The sequence below is a fragment of the Microtus oregoni genome, unplaced genomic scaffold (assembly GCF_018167655.1).
Source record: "Microtus oregoni isolate MIOR12 unplaced genomic scaffold, Mior012 000011F_ref0000422, whole genome shotgun sequence".
NCBI classification, from domain to species: domain Eukaryota; kingdom Metazoa; phylum Chordata; class Mammalia; order Rodentia; family Cricetidae; genus Microtus; species Microtus oregoni.
This window is the reverse complement of record NW_024543070.1, coordinates 51,144,459-51,161,963: the sequence shown is the minus strand read 5'-3', so window position 1 is coordinate 51,161,963 and position 17,505 is coordinate 51,144,459. Positions and strand designations below refer to the sequence as shown.

At 51.2% G+C, this 17,505-nt stretch overlaps 1 protein-coding gene across 1 annotated transcript; it reads left to right on the top strand.

The window, feature by feature from the left end:
- The first annotated feature begins 1,811 nt into the window (after positions 1-1,811).
- On the top strand, positions 1,812-17,135 carry Fgfr4 (fibroblast growth factor receptor 4). The gene is made up of 18 exons (XM_041659868.1): positions 1,812-1,892; positions 5,389-5,522; positions 6,149-6,412; positions 6,504-6,584; positions 6,701-6,867; positions 8,502-8,625; positions 9,298-9,488; positions 9,614-9,752; positions 10,087-10,280; positions 10,363-10,508; positions 10,592-10,713; positions 14,555-14,665; positions 14,761-14,951; positions 15,357-15,479; positions 15,584-15,654; positions 15,905-16,042; positions 16,286-16,391; positions 16,504-17,135. The coding sequence occupies exons 2-18, from the start codon at positions 5,441-5,443 to the stop codon at positions 16,648-16,650; spliced, it is 2,397 nt and encodes a 798-aa protein (XP_041515802.1). The 5' UTR covers positions 1,812-1,892; positions 5,389-5,440; the 3' UTR covers positions 16,651-17,135.
- The last annotated feature ends 370 nt before the right edge of the window (positions 17,136-17,505 follow it).

Below are 17,505 nucleotides of genomic sequence, written 5' to 3'. Positions count from 1 at the left end.
GTGTAACATTTCCCGACTGCTTACACAAGCAGCCATTCAGCTACAACCTTGAGAGTGTGGTGAAGAAATACTGATTCGAAGAGCTTATAGGTCACATAAGAACATGTGAATCCTCATTTTTGCGAGTATCTTAAGGGCCACACTATCATGTACTGATTTACTCAAGGGAAAATGAAGACAGGGCCAGAAGTGACAGTACTGAAACTTGGGGCCCATTTCTCTCTTCATCCTAAAAAAAGGGAACTTGCTAAGTCCACTGGGCTGTTCTAGGACATGAATTGAGACCCAGAACCGACAAAAGGTGAGTGGGGTCTACATATGTGGCCAGACCACCACGCTGTGCCAAAACTATCACTTAAAAGATGGGAGGAAAAAAAAAAAAAAGATGGGAGAGCCGGACGGTGGTGGCGCACGCCTTTAATCCCAGCACTTGGGAGGCAGAGGCAGGCGGATCTCTGTGAGTTCAAGACCAGCCTGGTCTACAAGAGCTAGTTCCAGGACAGGCTCCAAAACCACAGAGAAACCCTGTCTCGAAAATAAATAAATAAATGAATGAATGAATGAATGAATGATGGGAGAAATTACTTGAAAATTCACTGGGGCTTGGCCTGGTGGCTCTCACCCGTAATCTCCCACCCAAGTACAAAGCAGGCCTGGCCCCATGCAGTTTCTGCAATTAGGCGAATTGAGGATCCTCTGGCCATAGGCATGCCTGCAATTGCAACAGTTTGGAAACAAAGACAAGGGGATCATTGCAATGTGGAGGGCAACCTGGTCTTCACAGAAGGGTATCACACCAGATCCTATCAAAAAAAAAAAAACAAATTTAACATTAAAGTTTAAGGGTCTGAGGGGCTGGAGAGATGGCACAGAGGTTAAGAGCACTGACTGCTCTTCCAGAAGACTGGGGTTCAATTCTCAGTACCCACATGGTGGCTCACAGCTGTATGTAACTCCAGTTCAAGGGGATCCAACACCCTCACACAGACATACATACAGACAAAATATCAATGCACATAAAATAAATGAATAAATCACCTTTTAAAAGACAATTCTAACATTTCTTTATTATGCTGGGACTTGAACCTAGAGCCTCACTCATGGCAAATGCTCGACCACTGTAATTCCAGATCCTTGCTTTTTTTTTTTTCTTTTAATTTTCAAGCAGGGACTCCATAAGTAGCCTAGGCAGTAGTAATCCTGCCTTAACCTTCTGAGCAGCCGAGGTTACCGGACTGGCCCTATATGTATTTATTTGTTATCATCATTATTGTTATTATCATATTCATTCATTTATTCATTTACTTAGAACCAGGGTTTCTCTGTGTAGCCCTGACTCCTCACTGTGTAGACCAGGCTGGCCTCGAACTCAGAGATCTGACTCCGGAGTGCTGGGATTAAAGGTGCGTGCCACCACTGCCCGGCTGAGATACTTATTTTAAATACTCTCTGAAAGTCGCTTAGGCAATGAACAAGAGGGCAGTTCTATCTGATGCATGTCGATTGAACGGAAAGCAAGAGGAGCCTGGTGAGTTCCAGATTGATGAAAAGCAAAGGATAAAGCAGGTAACACGTTAGACCCTGGAGATTGGGCCAGGGAGCAAAAGATGCCGAATCAGAAAGGCTGAGCCTGGGCATCCAGTCCCACCGGGAGCTCGTGGACTAGGGTGCAGGGCTGACTTTCGCACGGTCTCGCCTCTCAGGATAGAACTGGTCCAGGAGGGGCGGAGCCCGGGGTGGGCGGGGCAGGCGGTGGGCAGCCCCCCGCCACCCTGCAGTTGCCTGGACATTCCTGGCTCTTCGGGCCGGGGCGGAGGAGCTCCCGGCAGAGCGTGCCAGCCCCGCCGGGATCGTGATCCGTGGGAGCAGGAACCAGGCGGTGGAGGAGCCAGGTGAGCCGGACCCCCTGCACAGCGAGCCGAGTCTGGCTCTGGGCGAGCCCGGTCCCACACCGCGCTCCGGGACGTCAAGGGGAGAGCGGCCGCAGAGCTCCGGAGCTGCCCCCTCCAGCCCCGGGGACCTTGGCGCCCGCGCGGCGGGAGTGATTGGGTGGAGGGGGCGGTAAATCAGTAACCCGCAGCGCACACAGGGCCTTTTGTCCCCCTCCGTTCAAAGAGCACCCTGGTCACCGTTCTAGTTACTTATTGCCCACCGGGGCGGGGGCGATGGGCCAGCTGTCTATGCAACTCTGCACGAGGACAGATGACTTGCACCTCTGTCCAAGAGTGACGGGGTAGGAGCACTAAAGTAGGAGCTCTGTCGCCCTTGGGTAACCGGCAGTGTGCTGGACGTAACGATGAGGAAACCAGCGCTGAGAGAGAAGCAGTCACTTGCCCAGAGCTCCCCGTCCTGTGAGTGCGGGAGGGTGGAGAGCTCAGAGCTGTCTGTTGACAGTCTCTGGTCCCAAGTGTTGGCAACCGTCAGTGGCGGGACCAAGGACTCCGTGGTTGTGAGTTCAGGACAGCTGGAAGTGGGAATAAAATCTCCCGACCTGTCCATCCTTTGGGGGCGCTAGAGAGACCCTCTCTGCGTCGCAGGGTGTGGTGGGACTCTTTTGCAGAGGACCCGACCAAACTGAGGGGAGGGGACAGGTCAAGGTTTTAAGATGATAGCTAAGCCGGAGGAATGGAGCTCACAAAGGTATAGGCAAGAAAGCAAACGTGCTGGATTTTAGAATCTCCTAAAGGAACTGGAGGAACAGATAGGGCGACTAACAAGATTGACACCGGCCTTTCAAATGAGGCCTAGAAAAGCTGAACGTGGCGTGTAGGCTTTAACCGGTACCAGCCGGGCTGAGGCAGGAGGCTCACAGTGTGAAGACCTGCTTGGTTTACAGAGTGTCAAAGCCAGCCTGCCTGATCGACTTGGTGAGCTTGTCTCAAAATATAAATAAATAAATAAAAAAGGTAAAATAAGAAAAAAATAAAATGATGGCTTGCAGTTAACCCTTAAGAGCTTGAAAACTGGGTCTTAGGGTGATTGGCAAAAAAAAAAAAAAAAAAAAGGCCGGAGGTGGTGTTGTTACATGTCTTTAATCCCAGCACCTGGGAGGCAGAGGCAAGAAGATCTCAGTGAGTCTGAGGCCAGCCTGGTCTACAGAGTGAGTTCCAGGACAGCACAACCACGACTGTTACATTGAGAAACCCTGTCTCGAAAAGCAAGTGAGCAATTAAACAAACAAACAAACAACAACAACAACAAAAAAAACAACCCTGCTGGAAGGTAGAAGGTGAAGAAGTGAGATTCGTCCAGATTCCAAGCACGAAATGACCAGGACCTGGCCTAAGTAAGGGCAGGGGAAATGAGATACACTGAAGAATGGCTGAGGAGGTCAAATGGATTGACCGTAGGGGGGCAGTAGGTCAAGGAGAGAGGGTTAATGGGCAGAGTTCCCACTTTGGGAAAATATGGAATATAACTTTTAAGAATGGTGCTGTTTTCTTCGACCTTACATATACTAAAGTTTCACTGATGCAAATTCACAAAGCAACTATCTGTGGTGACACACACTTTTGCTGCTGTTGTTTGTTTGTTTGTTTGTTTTTTTAAATTTATTTACTTATTATATATACAATATTCAGTTTGTGTGTATGCCTGCAGGCCAGAAGAGGGCACCAGACCCCATTACAGATGGTTGTGAGCCACCATGTGGTTGCTGGGAATTGAACTCAGGACCTTTGGAAGAGCAGGCAGTGCTCTTAACCGCTGAGCCATCTCTCCAGCCCTGTTTGTTTGTTTTTTCAAGACACAGTATCTCTATAGCTTTGGGGCCTGTCCTGGAACTAGCTCTGTTGGCCAGGTGGACCTTGAACTCACAGAGTTCCGCGTGCCTCTGCCTCCCGAGTGCTGGGATTACAGGCGTGTGCCACCACTGCCCCAGTGACTCACACCTTTAATCCCAGCACTTGGGAGGCAAAAGCTGGCAGATCCTTGGGTTCAAGTCCAGCCTGGTCTACAGAGTGAGCTCCAGGGCGGGCCAAGTTACACAGAGAAACCCTGTCTTGAAAAACCAAAACATAAACAAAGATGAAACCAAATTCACAAGGCATTCCATACTTAAAAAGCAGGCTCTGGCCGGGCGATGGTGGCGCACGCCTTTAATCCCAGTACTCGGGAGGCAGAGGTAGGTGGATCTGTGTGCGTTCGAGACCAGCCTGGTCTAGAGAGCTAGTTCCAGGACAGGCTCCAAAGCCACAGAGAAACCCTGTCTCGAAAAACCAAAAAAAAAAAAAAAAAAAAAAAAAAAGCAGGCTCTGGAGTTAGGGCTCTAGGTCAGCAGTCGAGCGCTGACCCAACATGAGCAAGGTCCTGGAGAAAAAGAATACTGATCCACAGACGTCAGTCCTGCCCCGGACTAGGTGACAGGGCTGTATGCCCCTGGGACTACACTGGTTCCCTGCTCAAGTTAAGGCTTAGCTCCGGGTCTTCCTTTTGGGAAACAGGGATCCTGCATTTGGACAAGGGTTACTAGGTGCGGTGAGTGCGTGAGTTATACTTACCAGCAACCATTCGGGAGCAGAGAATGATTGGCTAAGGTCGGACAGAGGGTGCCAGGTGAGCAGTCAGTGTGGGGTCAGGGAGCACACCTCACCAATGCCCTGTGTATGCTACCCCTCCAGGCATTGTCTCTTTTAACCCAGAAGCAATAATATGATGATAACGATCCAGAAAGGGACGAAGATAGGTCTTGGCAAGACTTGGGATTTGAGTTTGCCACTACCAGACATGTAAAATCTGTGTTATTTGCAAAACCAGCTAAACATGAAGCTCAGTGTAGTGTTTGCTTAGCATGCAAGGAGGTCTTGGGTTTAATCCCCAGTTCTGCAAAAAACAATAAGCAAAGCCAAACAAACTCCTACATTGTCTAAGACAAAGCTGGGAGGGTACAAACCAACTGACGCGTCCTTGGGACGCGTTTCTGGCTCAGAGTGAGGAAGAATGTCTTTAATTTGGACAGTGCCTTGCCAGAGGCGAGCACCCAGCCACTGGACATGGAAATGTCAGTAAAGCTGAAGAGTGGGGTCCTGTTAGACAGCATCCAGATGCTGAAGGCTGGCCTTTCTTCTTTAACTCTTCAGCAATGAATTCATCTATTCAGCAAAAAATAAATGATGTGTACCGAGAGCGAGTGAAAGATATGTCATCATCCTTGCTTCCTTCCAAGAAAAGAATCCTAAAACTGCTCTTTCTGTGAAGGCATGCCAGGGTCTCAGTAGGACCCAAGGCAAGCAGGAAGTCCAGCACACACACACACACACACACACCGGCAGAACCTCCTGTGGGGAGGCCTGGGCCCTGGCAACAGCGGTGCTGGTTTCAGCCTTGGCCCTACTACTGTCTGGCTGGGGTTTGGATGAGCCTACTGACTGCTTTCTCCCTCCGTTTCAGGAAGGTGGTCAGCGGGAAGTCTGGCCTGGGTCCTGAGAACAGCTGGAAGGAAATGTGGCTGCTCTCGGCCCTACTGAGCATCCTTCTGGGGACACCAGCCTTGTTCCTTGAGGCCTCTGAGGAAATGGAGCTGGGTATGGCCTCTAAGGTGGGAGAGGGTGACAGGGAAGGGGCTTCTGGCTGAGCCAAGCTGGAGAGGATCCTGGCTCCGGTCTCAAGAAAGGGGCAGCAAGGCAGGGCTCGAGCGTTGAGATTCACTCTCTGGTTCCCAGCAAGCACCCTCCTATCTGTATGTCTACAAGAGAGGATTAGCCTTGCAGGGATACAGAGCCTGGGCTAGGCTGCAGAGCCAGTGGTGAGCCCCTTGGCTGTATGTATATGTGTGTGGTTGTATGCACTGGGCGTGTTGGTTGGGAGGTCCAAGCAGCATGTGTGATGTGTGTACCGAGTATAGTGTGCCTTAAAAGTGTGGCATGTGTCTTGTATGGCACCTATAGCATGTACCTTGTGTGTATATGTGTGTGTATTTGGGGCAGTAGCATGTCTAGCATGTGTGCCAAGTGTGTGTGTGACAACTCCCAGAAAAAGTGTGGCATTGTCCCTATGCAGAGCATTTGTAGCATGTGGTTATGTGTGTGGGAGCAGCATGTATCTGTCACGAGATGTTCCACATGCGTAGTAGCATGTTCTCTGTGTGCCAGGTGGGGGCTTGCCTCAGATGGAGCTATGGGTATCACTGACTTCTGCCATCTGCCCTCAGAGCCCTGCCTAGCCCCGACCCAGGAGCAGCAAGAGCAGGTGTTGGCTGTGGCCCTGGGGCAGCCTGTGAGGCAGTGCTGTGGGCGTACTGAGCGCGGTGGTCACTGGTACAAGGAGGGCAGTCGCCTGGCATCTGCTGGACGAGTGCGGGGCTGGAGGGGTCGCCTGGAGATTGCCAGCTTCTTCCCTGAGGATGCTGGCCAATACCTCTGCCTGGCGCGTGGTTCTATGACTGTCTTACACAATCTTACCTTGATTGTGGTTGGTAAGAGATTCTGACAGGGAGTTTAGGGGTGCCTTGGGAGAGGAACTCTCTTCTCTTGGACTTCAGATGCCTTCCTTTGTCCCCCGAATAGACTCCTTAGCCTCCATCAATAATGATGAGGACCCCAAGACCCTCAGTGGCTCCTCGAGTGGGCATGTTTACCCCCAGCAAGGTTGGTATGCCTTCTCATGGACTCCCCCACTACACATCTGGTCGCTGAGAAGAGACCTATATGGGAGCCAAGGTCACCTTAGTAATTAGGGATCCTAATTATTCTTCTCCCTATAGCGCCCTACTGGACACACCCCCAACGCATGGAGAAGAAACTGCATGCAGTGCCTGCAGGGAACACGGTCAAATTCCGCTGCCCAGCTGCAGGCAACCCCATGCCCACTATCCATTGGCTCAAGGATGGACAGGCCTTCCATGGGGAGAATCGCATTGGAGGCATTCGGGTGAGTCTTGGCATTCAAGTCCATCTGCTCCCCCATTTTCATTTTTCCCGTCTAGCCCCTCCCATAGATCAATATATCTAATGAGGAAGGTAATCACAGAGCCCCAGGCAATGGGCAGCTCTGGCTCAAGTTCCCAGTCTGCCACTCCCAAATTTTGCCCTTTTGTCCCCTCAGCCTTAGCAACAGGTGACTCCTTCTGTGTTCTGGTGGAGTTCTCACTGACGACGGCGATGTTTATAGGGATGGGCACTGAAGATTCATTTTTATTTATTTTTTTATTTTTGTGTGAATAAATACCATATGTATTGATGCCCACAGAGTCTGGAAGAGGGCACCAGACCCCTGGGAGCTAGAGTTATATGGGCAGTTGTGGGCTGTCTGGAGTGGGTGCTAGGCAACAAACCTGGAACCTCCAAAAGGGCAGCAAGTGCTCCTAACCACCGAGCATCTCTCCAGCCCTGATAATGCTGGCTTTGCTTTTGGTTTTGTTTGTTTGTTTTTGTTTTTATTTTGTATTTTTGAGACAGGGTCTCTCTGTAGCCCTGCCTGCCCTGGAGCTCACTAGTAGACCAGGATGGCCTTGAATTCACAAAGATCTGCCTTCCTCTGCTGAGACTAAAGGCATGCACCACCTCACTGGGTGATACTGCTGTTTTTGAAATAGGGTTTTACCTTAGAGTTCAAGCTAGTCTCCAAGTGCAGCCTCCTGATTGGCGTCTCCTTCTGTAAAGTCGGAAGAAGTCTAGACTGGTAGGCGTCACAGGCATCAGCACCTCACTTTGAGGCTGAGCTCCACGCTGTGAAGAAGAACCCTAGACTCAGAGTGGGCAAAGACAGTGGTTCTCAACCTACGGGTCACGACCCCTTCGGGGGTCAAACGACCTTTACACGGGGGCCGCTTATCAGATATTTATGTTACAATTCATAACAGTAGCAAAGTTGCAGTAGCAATGAAAATAATTTTATGGTCGGGGTCACCGCAATATGAGGAACTGTATTAAGAGGTTGTAGTGTTAGGAATGTTGGTTCCAGCACAAGGAAGCACTCCCAGGTAGGATGCAGCTAAAACTCAAGACTCAAACTAGGGCTCAGACAATGTTTTTTGCTTGGTTGTTTGTTTGTTTGAGACAGTGTCTCACTGTGTAGTTTTGACTGGCTTGGAATCCATTTGTAGACCAGACTGGCCTTGCCTTCGCTTTCCAAGTGTTGGGATTAAAGACGTGAACCACCGTGCCTGGCCTTTAAATACTTTTTTTTTCCTTTTAGGATTTATTTGTTTTATTTGCATGAATGTTTTGCCTGCATGTATACATGTGTACTTTGTATATGTCCAGTGCTGCAGAGGCTAGAAGAGAGTGTCAAATCCCTGGGACTAGAGCTACAGATGGTTGGGAGCCACCATGTGGGTGCTGGGAATCGAATCTGGGACCTCTGGATAAGAGCAGCCGGTGCTCTAAATTACTGCACAATCCCTCCAGCCCTTTTCTGACACTTCATACAGCCTTGTTCTCTGTCTAGGGAACTCTGGCCTTGGTCGGATCCTCTTGGGGCCTAGGGAGATTGAGAAGATCCCCATAGGCAGATTCTCTCCTCCCTCTGCTCTGGTCCCCTACGAACACTTCCTTTACTTCCAGCTGCGGCACCAACACTGGAGCCTGGTGATGGAAAGCGTGGTGCCCTCAGACCGTGGCACATACACGTGCCTCGTGGAGAACTCCCTGGGCAGCATTCGCTACAGCTATCTGTTGGACGTGCTGGGTGAGTGAGTGGGCTGAGTTTCACTTACCTTGGGCTCCAGCCTGCCCTCAGGGTGAACATCTTGTCTTAGAGACAAGGTAGAGTCAGTCTTAGAGGAGTCAAAGGATCTGAAGGGAGTAAAGTGGACCGAAGGAGCAGACGTCTGCCTAAAGGAGAGTGAGAAGGGCATCCAGGCAAATGGCACAGGCTGAACTCAGTTCTTAAGAAAGCAATGCAGCTGGGTGGTGGTGGCGCACGCCTTTAATCCCAGCACTCGGGAGGCAGAGGCAGGCGGTTCTCTGTGAGTTCGAGACCAGCCTAGTCTACAAGAGCTAGTTCCAGGACAGGCTCCAAAACCACAGAGAAACCCTGTCTCGAAAAATAAAAAAAATAAAAAAAAAAAAAAAGAAAAGAAAGAAAGCAATGCATTAGTGGGTAGGTGTATGCCATGGGGCAGCATTTATGGGGGTGGGGGACAGGCTGTGGAAGTTTTAAATGTGAGTCTGAGAAGCTGTCCAGGACCTAAAGGCAGTAGAGCCTTAAAAAGTTGAAGGGCAAACAGAAGATGGACAAGGTCTGCACTGTGTGTCTAGAAGGTCCTTCCCTTGAACTGCGAGGGTGGCTGGGGGCAGGTAAACTGGGTGATTTCGTGGGTGCCACTGGTCAGGGTTGACGGCCTGGCCTGGTCCCCAGAGCGGTCCCCGCACCGGCCCATCCTGCAGGCGGGGCTCCCAGCCAACACCACAGCTGTGGTTGGCAGCAATGTGGAGCTGCTGTGTAAGGTGTACAGTGACGCCCAGCCCCACATCCAGTGGCTGAAGCACATCGTTATCAACGGCAGCAGCTTCGGCGCCGACGGCTTCCCATACGTACAAGTCCTAAAGGTTCGGTTCCCGCTATTACCTGGGCCCCACCCTTTTCCCGCTGGGGTGGGATGCTCCCCCCCAACCACACTCCCAGCTAGTCTGGCCCCAGACCCTCCCGTGACCCAGCGTGTCCGCTGCTTCAGACAACAGACATCAATAGCTCAGAGGTAGAGGTCCTGTATCTGAGGAACGTGTCGGCCGAGGATGCGGGAGAGTATACCTGCCTGGCGGGCAACTCCATCGGCCTGTCCTACCAGTCAGCGTGGCTCACGGTGCTACCAGGTGAGGGGGTGGGGGTGGGGGGAGGCTGCAGTAGCCTGTTGGGTAGGCAGTTTCCTTGGCCTGTGGGGGGTACAGTGTTTGTTTGTTTGGGGTACAGCACGTGTTAGACAAATGCTTTCTTGCTGAATTCAGCAGGGATATGTATTTGATTTTACATGACTGTCTGCGTGACCCTCAGGGATTCTAAGACTTTATGTAACTGCCACTTTTCCAGTGCGTGTGTCCCTGTGTGTGTTGGTTGCTAAGGGGACCTAAGCTATGGCAGGGAGGATTGATCAATCCGAACACTGACAGCTCAGTTTCTCTGTCTATGTACTTCTGACGGCAAGAACAGAGGAGGACGTCACGTGGACAGCAGCAGCGTCCGAGGCCAGATACACAGACATCATCCTCTATGTGTCAGGCTCACTGGCTCTGGCAGTGCTCTTGCTGCTGGCTGGGGTCTATCACCGACAAGCGTTCCACGGCCACCACTCCCGCCAGCCCGCCACTGTACAAAAGCTGTCCCGTTTCCCTTTGGCGCGCCAGGTACTGTGTCTGTCCCCCAGCCCCCGCCCTGTACGGCTCTCGGCCTGACTCCAGCAAGCAGAACAAATCTCCTACTTTGCAGTTCTCTTTGGAGTCGGGGTCCTCTGGCAAATCAAGTCTAGCCCTGGTGAGAGGCGTCCGGCTGTCCTCCAGTGGCCCGCCCTTGCTCACGGGCCTTGTGAATCTAGATCTACCTCTAGACCCACTTTGGGAGTTCCCCCGGGACAGGTATACTAACCAGGGTAAAGATGGGGCTGCCAATGCAAGCGTGGTACCCACAGATCTGAGGCATGGGCCTTCTTGATCTCCAGGCTGGTGCTAGGAAAGCCCCTGGGCGAGGGCTGCTTTGGGCAAGTGGTTCGCGCAGAAGCATACGGCATGGACCCCTCTCAGCCCGATCAAACCAGCACAGTGGCTGTGAAGATGCTGAAAGGTATCCGTGGCAACCTGGGCAGGGTACGCTGGGACCAAACTCTATTGCTGGCCCTGGCAAGTGACTTCTGAGCCCCAATCTCTCCTGTGTCTCTATAGAGATGAATAATGGTCCATTAACTCTCAGGCTGAAGTTCATAGGATGTGTCTGGTACATGGGACTTAGTAAATTTTTAGTGCAGGCTAAGGAATTGGTTTTCTTGAGGCTGGGTCACACTCTAGCCTGGGCTGATCTGGAACTCACAGTGATCCTCCTGTCTTATCCTCCCGAGGACTGGAATATCACCTGGATTGCTCAGTAAATGTTAACCACTGTGTGATGACCCCCATGAGAGCTGTGGTGGCTGAGGCTCTGGCCTCCTATCTCTTTGTCTTCCACCTCATTCTCATCAATCCCACTAAAATATCATACGTGCGCCATCATCACATATTCCTCCCGCTCCAAGTCTGTACCTTTAGTGTAGAACAGCCGTCTGTTGAAAAGTCCCAGTCTCAGGGCTGAAGAGATGGTTGAGCCGTTAAGAGCACTGACTGCTCTTGATGAGAACCCGGGTTCAATTCCCAGCACCCACATCAGGCAACTCAAAACCACCTGTGACTCCAGCTACAGGGATTCTGACATCCTCTCTGACCTCTGAAGGCACCCCACACATATGGCATACCCACACACATGAACAAAAGCAAATGTTATTTATTTATCTATTTATTTAGAGGTTTGTTTTATTTTTATGTGTAAGTGTGTATGTGTGCGAGTGTGTGTGTATGTGTATACATCTTTTTTTAATTTTGTACATTTTTATTGAAATTATTGAGCTCTACATTTCTTAAATCTTAAAAAAATTAAATTTTTTTTTTTTTTTGGTTTTTCGAGACAGGGTTTCTCTGTGGTTTTGGAGCCTGTCCTGGAACTAGCTCTTGTAGACCAGGCTGGTCTATTAAATTTAAAAAAAAAAAACGTAAGTGGAAGGTCCAAGCTAGGTCTAGGGGCACAAGCTGTAATTGTAGGTACTTGGGAGATTAAGCCAATAGGATGGCAAAGTCAAGGCCTGCCTAGGCTACAGACTGAGTTCAAGCCCTGCCTGGACAACTTAGTGAAACCCTTTCCCAAAATATGAAGAGGTCTGGTTAAATGTCTTACTTAATGTGTAGGGCCGACGTACCGTCCCCAGTAACGACAGAGAGAATAAAGCCCAGACCTCAAGCAATGCCCCAAAGTGTTCTGCATTCGCTTAGCATCTGTCCAGTGGAATCTCTTTTACTTTTATTTTTCAAAGTTTATAACTTTACAAAAATTAAAAAAAAAGAAAGAAGAAGAAACTAAAGTTTATGGCTTTTTAGACAATATCGTATTATACAGTGCTGACTGGGCTGCATAGACCAGGCTGGACTTGACCTCACAGAGATCCACATGCCTCTGCCTCCCAAGGCGATTATTGTTGTCTTATGTGTGTGAGTGTGGGTATGTGTGAGCACACACCATCCTGTGCAGGCGGCTCAGAGAACACTTGGTGGGATCCATTTCAGGACCCTCACTCTGTCAGGCTTCTGCACTGAGCCACCTTGTTAGCTCCTTCATGTTTTCCTCTGTATTTATTATATATACATATTTGTTGGTGGTGGTGGTTTTTGGAGACAGAGTTGCTTTGTGTACCCCTGGCTGTCCTGGAGCTAGCTCTGTACCAGGTTGGCCTCGAGCTCACAGAGATCAGCATGTCTCTGCCTCTGGAGTGCTGCATCAAAGGCGTGCACCACCACTGCCCAGCTTATTGTTTTGTTTTGTTCTGTGTAAATCATATCATGCTCACTCAATATCTTTCTGCTTAATATTATACCATTTGGGCCCAGTCATCTTGCTGGGCCCCCATTAGAACCTGTTGCTGCTGTCCCCAGCCACTTTGCAGGAACAACCCCAACCACTGCATTGCTCTCTTTCTCTCCTTCCCTCCCTCCCTCCTTCCATATGCACAGCTGGAGACAACTGGCACTTTCTGGGAGGCAGTGATTATGAAATAGGTTCCTTTATATTGATGTGTGGCCAGGATAAGAATCATGTCTTTGTCCCAAGGCTTCAGGTCAGTCCTGGGGGCCTAGTCCCTGGTCCTTAGTCCTGTCTTCTTAAGGGAAGTCATAGAAGTCTCTCCTTCCCAGATGATAACAAGACCTCAGGGTACTTCCTAGGGACCAGTTAGCACAACTTCCTTCCGGTTGGGAGCTTCTGACTCTCCCATCCCCTGGACCTCCTCATGGAAAGGTCAGCCCTTAAGATCTTTCATGTTTCATCTTTGCAACTTCTGTGAGATGTTCTGCTTCATATAAGACAAGTCTAAGGTTCAGAGAGGTTGAGAAACTTGTGAGGTATGTGTGTGCTAGGTGTGTGTGCATGTGGGCAGGTGGGGGTGTGCAGCCCCTGCTGTCCTCCTCCATTACCTGTGAGGTATGTGTGTGCTGGGTGTGTGTGCGTATGGGCAGGTGGAGGTGTGCAACCCCTGCTGTCCTCCTCCATTACCTGTGAGGTATGTGTGTGCTGGGTGTGTGTGCATGTGGGCAGGTGGGGGTGTGCAACCCCTGCTGTCCTCCTCCATTACCTGTGAGGTATGTGTGTGCTGGGTGTGTGTGCATATGGGCAGGTGGGGGTGTGCAGCCCCCGCTGTCCTCCATTACTTACTGCCTTTTGTTTCTGAGACAGTCTCTCTCTCACTGAACCTGGAGCTTGCTGTTTCAGCTGCACTAGCTGACCCTCTAACTACCACCTGCTGCCACTCTCCGTGACCCAAGTGTTAGGGCCACGGCTGCTGTACTGCTGCACCCAGATTTTATGTGGGTGCTGGGAACCTGAACTCAGGTCCTTTGTATGTGCAGCAAATATTTTATCCACCGAGCATCTCCCCAGACCATTGAAGGAATTATGTGAGCCAGGCATAGTGGCATATGTCTTTAATCCCAGCAATCAGGAGGCTGAGATAGGTAGATCTCTGAGTTGGAGGCCAGCCTGGGACAGCCAGGACTATACAGAGAAACACTGCCTTGACTAAATAAATAAATAAATAAATAGGATTTCATTCATATATATATATGTATATGTATATAGTCCTGTCTGGTCTCAAACTCATGGGAGATTAAAGGTGTGAGCCACCACACCTGTGGAATTACTGTTTTTAAGCACTTGTTTTTTTTTTTTTTGAGAATTCCATACATGAGTACGCATTTACATCATTTTCACCCCACTCTATCCTCCTTCCAAATCCTCCATGCTTCCCACTCCCTTCCAAATTCATGGACTCTTCTTTAAATACACACATACACACACATACATGCACACGCCTGCATGCGCATACACACGCTCATTGTTTTGAGGGCTTTTTGTCACATGTAGCCCAGGCTAGCCTCCTGTTCATCAAGTACTAGGATCAGAAGTGGGCTCTACCATGCCTAGTCTTATGTAGCGGTGAGGACCAACTGCAGGGCTTCACACTAGGCAAGCACTCTACAAGCTGAACTACACCCCTAGTTCTAAGAGGCTTCTCTTTTTTGTTTTGTTTTGTGTTGTTTTGTTTGTCGAGACAGGGTTTCTCTGTAGCTTTGGAGCCTGTCCTGGAACTCTCTCTGTAGACCAGGCTGGCCTCAAATTCATAGAGATCTGCCTGCCTCTGTCTCCCAAGTGCTGGGATTAAAGGTGTGCACCACCACTACCTGGCTAAAAGGCTTCTTTTAAGGCCCACAGCCCAGCAGGGTTTCAGCCCGGATCCACCCAAGCCCTGGTCCAGTGTTCCTTGCCTGCCCCACCCTATGCTGCTCTATGAAGCCGAAGGGCAGCTTCCTCACCCCAGCTGTTGGCTTTGCAGACAATGCCTCTGACAAGGATCTGGCGGACCTGGTGTCGGAAATGGAGGTGATGAAGCTAATCGGCCGACACAAGAATATCATCAACCTGCTGGGTGTCTGCACTCAGGAAGGTAGGGCAGGAGCTGGGATACAGATGGGCAGTTGGGATGCAAAGGCACAGTCTTGCCAGCCTTCCCATCCCCTGGCCCATGCCTACCCCCTGTAGGGCCCCTGTATGTGATTGTGGAATGTGCCGCCAAGGGAAACCTTCGGGAATTCCTCCGTGCCCGGCGCCCCCCAGGCCCTGACCTCAGCCCTGACGGGCCTCGGAGCAGTGATGGGCCACTCTCCTTCCCAGCCCTGGTCTCCTGTGCCTACCAGGTGGCCCGAGGCATGCAGTATCTGGAGTCTCGGAAGGTGTGGACAAGAGACAGTTCTAGTGTGCTCTGGACCACTCTAACTCCCCCATCTCCACGGCTTCCATGCTGGTGGCTCCTTGTTCCCTGTTCACTGCTCTGTCCTTTATACGTGGCTCCGTACAGATGCAGCTAACTCTGCATGTCCCCACTTGTAACACTGCATGTCCCCATTCTCTCTTCACCTAGTCTCTAACCCAAGGGTGAGGCAAATGAAGCCATGGTGCAGGTGTGGGCTCCTTCTTTTCCTTTTTCTGGTGCTGGGGATTCAGCCCAGGCCTTTGCCCATTCCAATTCTCGTCTGTTCGGGGGCAAGTGACCGTAGCCCCTGGACTTACTGTGAAATGCTGAGCACAGCTCCCAGACATGTGTCCTGATATACCGAAGTCCCCTGCCCTCTTCTTAGTGCATTCACCGGGACCTGGCTGCCCGAAATGTACTGGTGACTGAGGACGATGTGATGAAGATCGCTGACTTCGGGCTGGCCCGTGGCGTCCACCATATTGACTACTATAAGAAAACCAGCAATGTGAGGGGCAGGGCATAGATACATGGGAATAAGGTGGGGGCTGGGCCTGGTAATGGAAGGTATAGGCCCTGTGCAACACCATTGTCCCCACCTTCTTCCTCTAGGGCCGCCTGCCAGTCAAGTGGATGGCTCCTGAGGCCTTGTTTGATCGTGTATACACACACCAGAGTGATGTGTGAGTCCGGGAGCCGGGGTCTTAGATATCAGCTATCATCATCCCACCCTCTAAAAAGCCAAGGCGCTTGCCAAAGTCGTAAGATCCTAGGAGCCCCCTTGATTAGGCCTGGGACCTATGTAGCTCCAGACTCCAAAAGAAATGAGTGCCCCTCCCTGTCTCCAAGGGTGGATCATGACTGCAGAGGCCTCTACCACAGCCTTAAGGAGGAAGGGTGCTGGGCCCTGCTGAGCCCCACTTCTACCTCTAGGTGGTCATTTGGGATCCTGCTGTGGGAAATCTTCACCCTTGGGGGCTCCCCATACCCTGGCATCCCGGTGGAAGAACTGTTCTCACTGCTGCGAGAGGGGCACAGGATGGACCGGCCCCCGAACTGCCCCCCAGAGTTGTAAGGATGCCCTCCCCTGCCCAACCTGCTTTGGCCCTGGTCAAGGAGCAGCAACCTACTCGCCTCTCTCCTCTTTCTCTCCGTGGCTCTCGCCTCTCCTCTTTCTCTCCGTGGCTTGTGTTGTCCTGAGTCTCCTCTCTAGTGAATTACTCTGCTTATCCCTCCCAGGCCCCTGAGGCTGAGCTCCAGGGAGCCCACAGTCCTGGCTCTGCCCTAGACATAAGTTCTTTGACTCAACCCCAGGTACGGGTTAATGAGGGAGTGTTGGCATGCGGTGCCCTCTCAGAGGCCGACTTTTAAGCAACTGGTGGAAGCACTGGACAAGGTCCTGCTGGCTGTCTCTGAAGAGGTACTGCCCACTCCTGCCCCATGCCCTCTCTCCACCGCTCTCGTGGCCTGGTGATATAAACCCGAAGCATCCGTCCCAGAGGCTGGAGGCTGACCAGCTTTGCTCTTTGCAGTACCTTGACCTCCGCCTGACCTTTGGACCCTACTCTCCCTCCAATGGGGATGCCAGCAGCACCTGCTCCTCTAGTGACTCTGTTTTCAGCCACGACCCCTTGCCACTCGAGCCAAGCCCCTTCCCTCTCCCTGGAGTGCAGACGTGAGCAGGGGCCCCATGTTGTATGAGCGGGTAGGTCGGTGGCAATGGGCCTGCTGTTGGCAGCACCAGCCTCTGACTTGAGGCTACTGCTGCCCCAGATCCTCTGGCCCTGCTTTGGGGAGGCCCATTCCTGGTCCTAAGGTTCATAGTTCAGGCCCTCTGCTCTAGCCTTATGTTCCCAACCCAGAATTCAATTCTAGTCTCAGGGTCTTGGCCTCGCCCTTGGACCTATCTTCAGAGAAGCTAACTGTTAGGGCTTCATGCTCTGGGCTTTGGCACTTAGCTTCTATCTCAGGGGCTTGCTAGGCCTGACTACAAAGCCTTTGTCCCAAACCTTTCTGATTGCCCAGACTACCTAGAGGTTAGAGTCCTCTGACCTCCTTGACCCCAGCCCCAAGCCTCACCTCCCATCACTGTCCCAGCATCTTGGTGGAATGAGTACCAGCTCTGGTGTCCCTGAGAGACTAGAAGCCTGTGGAAAACACAGAAGACAACATTTTCATAAATTATTTTTTGAAATAAATCTGTGTGCCTGGTGTCTCCCCTGAGGGGCAGGGCATAGGGTGGGAAGACTCCCTGTGCTGGGAGCTCTGTCTGGGTGACAGAGACTGAGGGATGTGTGCCAAGCCTTCAGTTGGCTTCCACCCCCAGCTGTGCTATGGCAGACCCAGAGGTGGGTACGCACCCACCCTTCCAGAACCATCCTTGTGTGTGCCATGGTGTGAGAGTTCATGGGCAGATGATCCCATACTGCACCATCTGTAAGGCAGGCCCTTGTACCCTCAACATGTCCTGGATGCCTGTTTGGCCCACAGCTGTCCTCAAGGGAGCTGGTGCCCCCTCCCCCATCTGCTCAGCA

Coding starts and splice junctions, on each gene's coding strand:
- Fgfr4 (XM_041659868.1), top strand. CDS start 5,441: ATGTGGCTGCTCTCGGCCCTACTGAGCATCCTTCTGGGGACACCAGCC. Junction 6,413..6,503: donor TCTTACCTTGATTGTGGTTG/GTAAGAGATTCT, acceptor TCCCCCGAATAG/ACTCCTTAGCCTCCATCAAT. Junction 15,655..15,904: donor TACACACACCAGAGTGATGT/GTGAGTCCGGGA, acceptor TTCTACCTCTAG/GTGGTCATTTGGGATCCTGC.